The following is a 12702-nucleotide window of genomic DNA, read 5'->3' as shown; positions in this document are numbered from 1 at the left end:
CATGTGTGTGTAGGGGGTTGCGTGCGAATGTATGTATGTTTGCATATACGTATGACTGCGTCTGTTTGGTTTATATATATAAATATGTGTGTGTGTGCGCTCATATGTGTATGAGCGTATATCAAGGGTGTATACACGCACACATTCACATTCGCACATACACACACACACACACTCGCTGTTTATTTTAAGAACAACGAACTTTAAACATTGCGTTCGGCAAACAATACACTTACGCATTGACTCATAGCGACACATACACATTCTTTCTCTCTTGCCCATTCTCTTTACACATTTAGCTCTTTCTTTCATTCACCCCCTTCTCTTATCCACTTCTCTTTATCGACACATACATGTGCGTGCGTGTGTGTGTGTATCTATGTATTTCTCTCTCTCTCTCTCTCTCCCTCTCCTCTCGCTGTCTATCTACGTATGTAATATATATATATATATATATATACACACGTATCATCATACACACACACACACACACACACACACACATATACATATATATATATATATATATATATACGTATGTATCATATTGTCATCCACTCCCTGCTTCTTTTACTCTTTCTCTCTCTCTCTCTCTCTTTCATACGCATGTATACAAAAGAGATAATGGCGAGAGAAAAAAGAAAAGAAAAAGAGAAGGAAAGAACATGTTGAATTACCAATTATATGAAACTGAACAAAAAGCTAATGTACTAATGGCGGGAGGAAGAGGGGGGAGGTGGGTGTGATTTATCGATTATTTCACGGCACTTGTTGTTGTTGTTTAACCCTCGGTATTCCTTGCCTTCAAACACTTCTAGGATCAAAAGCACATGCAATCATGACTCTTCTAATTCTTCTTTTATCTTTCTCTTGTTTTCCGTCATTGCACTGCGGCCATGCTGGGGCACAACTTTGAACACCCCCCCGCCCACCATCAGTACATACTTTTTAAGTTTGGCACTTATTCTGTCGGAGTACTTTTGCCGAACGGCTAAGTCACTAGGACGCAAACAAACCAACACTGATGGTGGTGGTGGTGGTGATCATGGTGTGATGGTTGTGCTGCTGATAGTGGCGGTGGAGGTAGTGGTGGTGGTGGTGGTGGTGGTGGTGGGGATGGCGGTATTGTAAACTGGACAGCATTTCGGGAAAGTAACACATTCTCGTAGCACCACCAAATTCAGAGCTATGTTTCTCCGTCTTTACGAGCCAAAAAGGATGAGGTGTTGTCCTAAAAAGATGGAGAATAGCTTTTATCTTACCTGAAGCCATTTTCATCAACACAATACAGAAACTCTGAGATCAAGTTACTCAAAATGTATGATGCTGTCCAAACTAAATTCTTCACTTTTGGTGCAGCTTTGCAGCCAAGTTTGAATATAAAATGTTTGGAATAAACAATAAACGATTGGATGCCACACCAATCGATGGAAACTGGCCAATTTTGATTCCCGACTGATTAAATACTTTCTTTACTCATCCGCCTTAGATATTAATTTTTGCAGACAATTCCTTGTTGCTCTTATGCCAGGACCCAATCGCTGATCCACGTGATTAATTAGTTCATTGATCAGTTAAGTGATCGATAAATACCAAAAAAAAAAGAAAAAAAAATTTAAAATATTGATCTCTCATTGAAAAATGTTCATCATTATTATTATTATTATTATTATTGCTCGATGAAATGCTTGGTATTTCGTCTGTCTTTATGTTGCGAGTTCAAATTCCGTCGAGGTCGACTTTGCCTTTCATCCTTTCGGGGTCAATAAATTAAGTACCAGTTGCGTACTGGAGTCAATCTAATCGACTGGCCCCTCCCCCAAAATTTCGGACCTTGTGCCTAGAGGCATAATTATAATTATCATTATTATCATCATCATCATCATCATCATCGTCATCACCACCTGTTCAATGTAGCCTTTCATCCTTTCGGGGCCAATAAAATAAGGGTCAATGCAATTGACTCGTCCACTCCCTTAAAATTGCTGACCTTGTGCCGAAATTTGAAACCATTATTATGCAGACCCTTGTGGTTAATAAAGAAATCATCACCATCATCATTATCATTGTTATTATTATTATTATCATTGAGTGAGGGAGCAGTTCATGCCATTCAAATGACACTGGGGTAAAACATACAAAACCTAGTATACCCATCATGATAAGGATACATCAGGCACATGCATCACAACCATATGTGTGCCACGTAGTGATCTCATATCAAAATAAACAGCACATAACCTTGCAGATGGGGCCCAGTTAGAATTTTCTTCAGATCAAGTAGCCCATCCTACTCAAAAGGTCCCTGAATAAGGCTTGTTTAAGAATGTTGAATAAAACACCCATGTTTCCAGAGATGAAATATTCAAACCCCAAAGAATTCCTCTCAACACATGGCTACAATGCTCCCCCACTACTTCTGCTCTTGATCAGAGATGCACATATCGTCAGCCACCAAGGGACATGCTCAACTGTTTAAGGTCAAGCAACTGACATGCAAATCTGTGGTATTGAGCAGAATATTTGCTGTAGCCTATCTTTTATATTATTATTATTATTATTATTATTATTATTATTATTATTATTATTATTATTATTATTATTATTATTATTATTATTATTATATTAATATTATTTAGCCAGTTTAAAAAAGATAATCGTTTACGTTCTTTTATCTTTTTCTTTCTATTAATTTTTCCCATGATGCCATTGTGCTATTTCTATACACAGCTATAATAATAATCAGCCATAATATATAAGTTTCTGTTATCATTTTTCTATGTAAGCTGTTAGCTGAGTAAAAAGCAACAACAAAACGCATATATTGCCAAAACTTGCTAATGTCTTTTATTAAATATGCAGTATATTGAACGATGGTTCGTTCATGTTGTTGTTGTTATTGTTGGTGGTGGTGGTGGTAGTTCTGGTGTTGTTGTTGTTGTTGTTGTTGCTGTTGATGGTGTTGGTGCTATTAAGGCTACAAACTGGCAGAATCAATACTACACTGGACACAATGCAATAGACCCGTTGCTCCCAGCTTTACATTCGGAGTTCAAATATTACTGAGATCGGCTTTGCCTTTCACCCATTCAGGGGTCGATAAATTAAGTACCAGTTGAGCACTGGGGTTGATGTAAGTGACCAGTCCCCCAGCCCTTGTGCCTCTAATAGAAAAATTATTACTATTATTATTATTATTATTATTATTATTATTATTATTATTATTATTATTATTATTGTTGTTGTTCAACATTTGGTAGTAAATTCTTCATTATTTTAAATATCAATTGAAACAAAAGTAGTGTATTTCCATAGATATATGGTTAACAATGTGAAGGTGCGTGGCTTAGTGGTTATGGACATTTGGATCCTGATCATAAGGTCATGGGTTCAATTCCCAGCTGTGCATTGTGTCCTTGAGCAAGATATTTTATTTCACATTGCTCCAATCTATTCAGCTGGTAGAAGTGAGTTGCATTTGTAATTCAAAGAGCCAACCTTGTCACATCCTGTGTCATGCTGAATCTCTCAGAGAACTACATTAAGAGTACACATATCTGTGGAGTACTCAGCCACTTGCACATTAATTTCATAAACAGGATGTTCCACTGATTGGCTCAACTGGAACCCTCGTCATTGTAAGCAATGGAGTACCAGTTATATGGTTAACAAAAGGGAAGTCGATTACAGTGATCCCAGTGTATAACTGGTACTTATTTAATTGACCCCTAAACCATAAAAGGTAAAGTCAAACTCGACGGAATTTGAACTCAGAACTTAGCGACGGGCGAAGTGCTACGAAGCATTTCGTCCAGCGTGCTAACGATTCTGCCAGCTCACCGCCTTAGTCTATTATAATGTTATAATGTTATGGAGGTGTGATTTTAAAGAAAATTTAGCTGTTATTTCTTGCAGATCGAGTGATCATGTAATGGTTCCTTCATTGGTTCATGCTGAAATGTGCTTTTAATGTGTACTTTTTCAGTTTCACGTTGAAAATAGAAAGAAAAGACAGTGAGCACGTGTGTGTACATGTGTGTATATATGTGTATATATGAACATATCATGTGTTCAACTGTTTATAATCTGTCGTGTGCTCTAAGCTATTATTGTGTTCATATGGGTTTTATAGAATTTCAAATGGGAAAAAATAATGGTGGAGGGTGAAATAACAAGTGTATATATGTGTGTGTGTATATATATGTGTGTGTGTGTGGTTATATATTATTCATAGCATCACGATAGCTAAAAGCTGTTTTACTATGTTCAGAAAGAGTGTATAATATATGAAGGCATGTATGTATATAAAAGAGAATTTATACAAATGTGAACATATATGTATGTATATGGGTGCACACACACACACACACACGCACATGTATACATATGACTGGGTGTATATTTATAATATATATATGTAAATGTGTGAGTATGTGTGTGTATATATATATATATATACATGTGTATATATATATATATATATATATATATATATATATGTGTGTGTGTGTGTGTGTGTGTGTGTGTGTGTGTGTGTGTGTGTGTATGTATATATTCATTTGTGTGGGTGGGAGAGTGGGGAGGGGTGTTGTACTTCATGGTTTTCCATGGTTTCACATGTGCTATAAGCTGTGTTATTACATTCATAATATCTTCTGTAGAATTTCATATTGGAAAAATATAAAAGGAAAATGTAGTATGTGCGGGGGGGGGGCGTATTATCTGCGTGGGTGTTTGTGTGTCTGTGTACATGTATGTGTGTGTGTGTGGGGGGGAGTTAGGAAGGATATTACAGTGTCATGATTGCTATTAGCTGTCTTATTGTGTTCAGAAAGAAAGAAAGAAAGAAAGAGAGAGAGAGAGAGAGAGAGAGAGAAAGAGGGAGAAGTGAGAGAGGTGGGAGATGAGAGAAATACGGAAAGGTGGTGGTGGTGGTGGAGTGACATGAGAGAGAGAGGGAGATAGAGATGGGGGAGAGTCGGAGAGAAGGGGAGGTAGCAGATACAAAAAGTGAGGGCGAAAGAAACTGAAGTGAAATTGAGCGTGTACATGGGAAGCATCTTTGCGTATGTTGACATGATTATCATTTGCACATATGTAAGCACAAGTATGCATGTGTGTGTCCCCATAAGCATATATGCAGATGCACCTGTGTGAGTATATATAACTACACACACACACATATATATAAGTAGACATATGAACATATTTTATATATGTATATGTAAGTGTACAAATGTGTATATTCTTTTATTATTTTATTCTTTTATTTGTTTCAGTCATTTGACTGCGGCCATGCTGGAGCACCACCTTTAGTTGAACAAATCGACCCCAGGACTTATTCTATCAGTCCCTTTTGCCAAACTGCTAGGTTACAGGGACGTAAACACACCAGCATTGGTTGTCAAGTGACGGTGGGGGCAGGGGACAAACACAGATACACACAAACATAGACACATACACACACATATATATATAAATATACGATGGGTTTCTTTCGATCTACCAAATCCACTCACAAGGCTTTGCTCAGCCCAAGGCTATAGTAGAAGACACTTGCCCAAGGTGCCACACAGTGGGACTGAATCTAGAACCGTGTGGTTGGTAAGCAAGCTACTTACCACTCAGCCACTCTTGTGCCTATATATATATATATTGTGTATATCTATATACACTGTATTTATGCATGTATATATATGTGTGTATGGGTGTACGTATGTGCATACATATATGGGTGCACATCATGTACCTATGTGCATGTGACTCTGTATGTATGTATATAGTGTGTGAGTGTGTGTCTGTATGTTTGTACATATGTGTATACATATATGCATACGTGTGTGTGTGTATGTGTTTGTGTGCATATGTATACGTGTGTGTGTAAGCACACACACACGTATACATATGCACACAAACACATGAACGTTTATATTGATTCATAATTCATAATATATACGCACGCACACACACACACACACATGCCCACAAATACACACTTGTATATGTCTCGGCATCTGTTTGAGCACATACGCGCACACAGCAGACATATGTGTTTATGTGCAGGCGTGTGTGTGTGTTTATATGTGTGTGCATGTACGGGCGTGCGCATGTGTGTGCGTGTTTGTCTCTCGTAATGTATGTTTTGTTCGTTAATAAATGCTTCTTCCCACTTCCGCTATTTTTATTGGCCTCAACAAAGAAAAACCTAAATAATTTAATCATTGAAACTGTTTGCCTCCCTCCAGAGACAACCAACATCCTTCCACGACACATTGTTGAATTCGCCGACCACTGACTGGTTACCACGGCGGCAGCGGTGGCGGAAGCGTCAAACACTCACCACCTCACAATAAACATTATTGATGATGACTCCGTTTATACGCGGGCGGCTCCGTGTTCCGTCATCGATTCCACCGCCCCCTTGGGAGACAAGCAATACATATTAAGTTTGTTAGAGACAGTGAGACGAGAGGGATGGGGAGAGAGAGAGAGAGAGAGAGAGAGAGACAGTGAGGGAGAGAGATCAATGAGATGTGGGTAGAGGATAGAGAGTAGTAACAAGAGATAGCAAGAAACAAAGGTACTTGTACACACACACACACACACACATATATATGTATGTATATATGTACATGTATATATATATATATATATATATATATATATATATATATATATAAATATGTGTGTGTGTGTGTGTGTGTGTGTGTGTGCATATGTGTATTTAACTATCTGTATCCATTTCTCTCTTTCTCTCTCTCTCTCTCTCTCTCTCTCTCTCTCTCTCTCTATATATATATATATATATATATATATATATATATATATATATATTATTATTATTATTATCATTATTAGTATTATTATTATTATTATTATTTGAGGCAAGAAGAGAGAGAGAGAAAGATAGAGAGACACACAGATGAAGCAAAGAGAGAGCGAGAAAGAAAGAGAACATTAGGCATAAGGAAGAAAGAGACAGATGAGACAGAGAGAGAAAGAGAGAGAGAGAGAGAGAGGGGAGAGAGAGAATATTGGTTGGAGGTGGTGGCAAAACATTCCTTTGAGAATGGAATAAATTCCATCATTTCTCCCTGCCATTTCCTCCTTGGCACCATAGTTAATATTTAGGAATGAAGAATTTATGATATATTAACATTGTACAGTCTTGACACTATGACTTTGTTGAGATGGAAAATCAGCTCTTTTGTCCATCCATGATGAGTCTCTGCAATGTGGTTTCAATTTGAAATTGCATCTACATCATTGACATATTGTGTATATGCATGATATACATGTCTTTATATGTTATACATTAATATATATATATATATATATAAAATTAATTTACAAAGGTACCGTTAATTCTATTATTATCCAATGTCACTAGTTTAAGAATGATAATAACAGAATCAACGGTGCAGGCGACTGCAGGCCAAAAAATAGCATTTAAATAGCTGAGGGATTATAGTTAATCAAAGGACATACTAAGTATGTCTACCTGCTTGAAATAACAGTCAAATCTCTTTATTAAATCGCCAAAAATACACTGTTGATTACTACAGAAATCAAACGAAGGCAAATTTGGTTAAAACAATCTACTTACATACATTTAATATTTGGATTTACGTGGACTAGTTTCTGCATTGGCATAAAATGCCTTAGCTTCTTCAGCACGCATCACCACCAAACACTGAACAAGAATGCAACAGGCAACAATAAAACATCTGGACAGATAAACAATAGAAAGACAGACAGGAAAAAGCATGGACACTTGCAGTCTTCTCTCATCAGTCAAGTTTCCAAATCATCCTTACAGTTTTGGCCGAGACTGTTCAAATCTGGCTGGCCCCAAAAATCTAAGCTAAGAGCATTAAATTTTGAGGGAGAAAGCAAGAATGTGTACCACAACAATTCTAGATTCCAGTTAAATTTACTGCTTTACTTCTTGCCACATGACCATGCCTGCACATTCTCTTTTTTTTTCTGTTGTCTTTGCCAAGATTTTGAAGAAGATTTGGCTGCTAATTCCAGCAGGTTGAGTGCTAGAATAGAATCTATCTCATTGCCCTCCACCACCATCATCACCTCAGTCATTATCAGGAATGGTGGTGGAGAGGAAAAAGAAGGGAAGAGAAGGAACGGGGGAGGGAAAAGCAGGAGGTGGAGGAGAAAGTATGCCAGGGGCTTCCAAACTAACTTAGCACAATTGTTTCATACTAATCTATCAAATGTGTTATCTTTGTGGCTGACAATTCTAGATTCCAGTTAGATTTACTTCTGTCACACCACATTGTTTATGACCCTCTTTGGTACTTCACCTGACGCTGATAAGAACATAGGTGGGTTGGTGGGGGGAGTTTTGCTAATCCACTTTACAACAATCTACCTGGGTCCACCTGGGTCCATAAAGTGAATGCAGAATTTTTTTTTTTTGATACTTATTCTATTGATCTCATTTGCTGAGCTGTTAAGTTACAGGAATGTAAACAAACCAACTACAGTTGTCAAGTAGTGGTGAGGTTCAAACATATACAAAGACACACACATACATACACACACACACACATGCATAAACACACATACATACATACAAACATGACACCACCAGATTGAATGGTACTGCCCAGGTGTCAAAACCATAATGATATCCATGGAGCAGCTGATGATGGAGATATATTGGATTGTTGGTATGGCTGTTCTTGTATATGTGGAATAGTATTATAACATCCTTTTGATATGTGTGTGTGTGTGTGGCAGTTTTCTTTCAGTTTTCATGTATCAAATCCACTCACAAGGCTTTGGTTGGCCCGAGGCCAAAGTAGAAAACTCTTGCCCAGAGGAGTCAAAAAGAGTTTCACATTGGTTGGTATTGAAAGGGACCCAAGCGCTTGTTGGGCAGGGGTGGACTAAGAGTATTAAGGGCCCTCAGACATAACTGTTTACACATCCACAGATAAGACTATTGAAAAGATTGCAAAACGCAACGAAAATTTTAGGAAAATAAAAATAAGAAATAAGTAGAAATTTTACCGGTGAGTGTGTTAAATTATAAGGCACAAAAAGAAAATGACTCTCCCCAGACACAACAGAATATGCTTCAACACACGAACTCACATAAAGAATCTTGCAAACCAAATCCAAAAACGAAATATACATATGTATATATATTTATGTATGTATGTAGATATATATAGTCACATGTAAATTTGTGTATATATACATATGATGGTGATGATGATAAATTCACATGTGTAAGCATGCATATGCGTCTGTGCGAAAACATACACACATACATGTATCTATTCATATGTGTGCATGTATACATATATATACACACACACACATACATACATTCAGGCACACACACAATCACTTCCATTATTAGTTAAGAATACAGTTTACAATTACACAACTCCACTGAATGGCCTGCAATGGTTTCCCCGTATTCTTCTGCTCTTCCGGTTGCCAGCTGTTCATTCACTCATTAAGCACCCACTGTACAGCTATTACAACCCATTGTACACCCCTTTTACACCCATTGTATACCCCTTGTGAACGCACATGACCTAGAGTTTAGGATTCGCGATTGCACTCACGATTGCAAGCACGTAGTTTCAAACCCAGAACTGGGCGGTGTGTTCTGTTCTTATACAAAACATTTGTTCCACGTTGTCTTGCAGTCACTTCGACATCTGACATGTAGCACACTGTGCACCTGTACAGGTAACATTCATTTGACGGAGAGAGTGAGTTAATGTACAGCCCCTACATTTGATCACTATAAACAAATCATTTGTGCAGGTTGACCAGCAAGTAACTGCGCCACCCTCATCTGACATCTACAACATTTGAGCTCATGATACCCATTGTATAATACCCATTGCATGATAACCCCTTGCATACTCAATACAGACCCATTGTTCATCCATTTATTTCTGTTTATATTGGTCTTCGTCCTTTCATTTATGCTACTATGGTTTCCTAAAGTAAAACCCAAGACATTTGGTGTTATAGTGATATCGGGATTACCATTTTATAGTGGTAATGTCGAATGAATGACACACTATAATTTAGTCAGTATGAGAGAAAGAGGGGTCGCCATCTTGTTCATAACAACAAAAGAAAAATTCATGAGACACTTGTAATGAGTAATGACATTTATTGCTAGAAATAATGCGTTAACATATAAGATTAATTGAAGGAAAGCTTGTAACATTACATGAATATATCCTGTTGGCAAACCACATGTCTCAAGTAAGTGAGACGAATGTGTGCACGAGCGGGTTGTGAATTTAGAAATTCCTTCTGTTATATAAGGGATGAACCGGAAGTCCCAGACTTTTACATAAATCGGAAGTTTCCCAAAAGCTCTCAAATATTCTAGAAGCTTGGGGGAGATTACTCTCGTTAAATCCCTTTTCTGTTTTACTTCCTGCTTGACTACCAGGGTTCACTGCAATGTGTTTCACAATTAAGCCAGGGTCCTTAATTGAAGAGAGAAACACATTTTATTCTAAAGGACTGGTGAAAATGCCTACAAATATTATTTGTCTGTGTACATGAACGCATGCATACAAGTGAAATGAAAGAAGACAACAAATTAAAATAAAGTTAGAATTTGTATTTGAAGCAAATTAAATTATGTAAATGTTATCAATAGACATAGTTAATTTATGTGCATTAGTAAATGGTGTGAAGCTGCAATACTTCAGCCAGGGAAGAGCCCTTTCGTGTGTGTGTGTGTGTGTGTGTGTAAAATGTAAAATGCTTATTGATTCACATTGTTTTGAATTAATCATCTGTCCAACCCATGCCAGCATAGAAAATGGACGTTAAACATGATGATGATGATGCATTATTTCATAGCTTTGAGGTTTCATTGATATAATTGTTTATTCTTAGAATGACATTATAGGCTAGGTGTGAGAGGCCAGATCTGGTCAGTTTGAATATAAAATAGGTTGAATATTTGGGCCCAGATGTTTTTTTTTTTTTGTTTTTGTTGTTTATCCATTAATTAAATAATTAATTGTTTATTTGTTTGTGCTTAGTTGTAATTTTTATTCTTATTTTCTTTTCCTTTTTCTTTTTTCGTTGCAGTTACCATGTCGGAGAAGAAGAAAAAACGGCCTCCCTTAACAAGAGCTGCCACAGAAGTGAACGAAAACACCCTGAAAGCACTGAACCAAATCCGCCATCCTTCACTCTACAAAAAGAACCATGCTAAATCCTCGGCCGGGGCTGATTTCAACATGACATCAGGCATGCGAAGGATCGAAAGGGCTCGTAGTAATGTTAAAGATCTCCCAAAACCAATGCCAGCCATAGACCCGTATATGGACATACCTGGCTGTAAGCTGTCCCGACATCGTTCCTGTCCACATTTACTTGATGAAGACGATGATGATGATGAACACACCCCTGTTTCTAGTGATGTCGATGATTTCTGCGGCTCTTACGGTGGGAGTACTATGACAGAGCACCAGGATTATCAGTGGCATCCTATAAAGGTGACAGCGGCAAGTAGAGGTGACAGGAGCGACACAACCAACCACACTGACTACTTTAGCTCAAACGCAAAAGTAATGGACAGTTACAATGATTGGTCTCAGAATGAATGTGATGGCCATCGAGAGGGAAAGAAACAGTTCAGAGATCCACCATTTTCTGCCAAAATCCATTCGTCGTCTTCGTTAATGTCTCCAACGGAAGCCATGTTTCGTTTTGACCGGATCTCAACAAGTGTCTCGGACAACTTCTCCGACATTGAAGAACCAAATTCGGAACTGATTCTAGAAGACAGAGTAAGTGATTCTGAGGATCAAGACTATCCTCTTCATTCTGGACGTGAGGGTGATGCCAAATGTAACCAATGGTTACAAGGCTTGCAATTGTCACAGACAGATCGACTCAAATCTAGGAGTCACCTTAGACTGCCGCCAGTATAATGACCGTTTTGTTTTGGTTTTGTTTCTGTTTTTTTCTTCTTTTTTTTTAATCAGTAAACCTTTGTTGCTCTTTCTCTTGGTTTTTTTCCATTCTTTCCATCAGATTCTACTGCTGTGTGCTGTACAGTTAAAATTGGATTTTAAAATTAAATACATTTAATCTCTTTAACTTATTTTGTTTCTTTCCATTTTTAAACTTAGTCTTGTTATTGTTACCATCATCATCATCATCATCATCATCATCATCATCATCATCTTTATCATTGTCTTTGTCATCATCATCATCATCATCATCATCATCATCATCATCATCATCATCATCTTTATCATTGTCTTTGTCATCATCATCATCATCATCATCATCTTTATCATTGTCTTTGTCATCATCATCATCATCATCATCATCATCATCATCATCATCATCATCACCATCATCATCATCATCATCATCATCATCATCATCATCATCATCATCATCATCATCATCATCATCACCATCATCATCATCATCATCATCATCATCATCATCATCATCATCACCACCATCATCATCATCACCATCATCATCATCATCATCATCATCATCATCATCATCATCATCATCATCACCATCATCATCATCATCATCATCATCATCATCATCATCATCATCATCACCATCATCATCATCATCATCATCATCATCATCATCATCATCATCATCATCACCATCATCATCATCATCATCATCTTCATCATCATCATCACCATC

At 37.4% G+C, this 12702-nt stretch overlaps 1 protein-coding gene across 3 annotated transcripts in view; it reads left to right on the top strand.

Moving 5' to 3' along the window:
• The window catches only part of LOC106872310 (uncharacterized), a 62161-nt gene extending 50041 nt beyond the window's left edge, over window positions 1-12120 (top strand). For all 3 annotated transcript variants that reach the window (XM_089362935.1, XM_089362936.1, XM_089362937.1), the window contains one exon: window positions 11104-12120. In XM_089362935.1, the coding sequence (XP_089219061.1) occupies window positions 11109-11951 (843 nt within the window). In that variant the 5' untranslated portion in view covers window positions 11104-11108 and the 3' untranslated portion in view covers window positions 11952-12120. The remainder of the gene's footprint in view (window positions 1-11103) is intronic.
• Window positions 12121-12702: the final 582 nt, after the last annotated feature.

Source organism: Octopus bimaculoides, chromosome 14, assembly GCF_046866305.1.
Source record: "Octopus bimaculoides isolate indiv1 chromosome 14, ASM4686630v1, whole genome shotgun sequence".
In the NCBI taxonomy this organism is placed as follows: Eukaryota; Metazoa; Mollusca; class Cephalopoda; order Octopoda; family Octopodidae; genus Octopus; species Octopus bimaculoides.
This window is presented reverse-complemented; position numbering and strand designations above follow the sequence as displayed.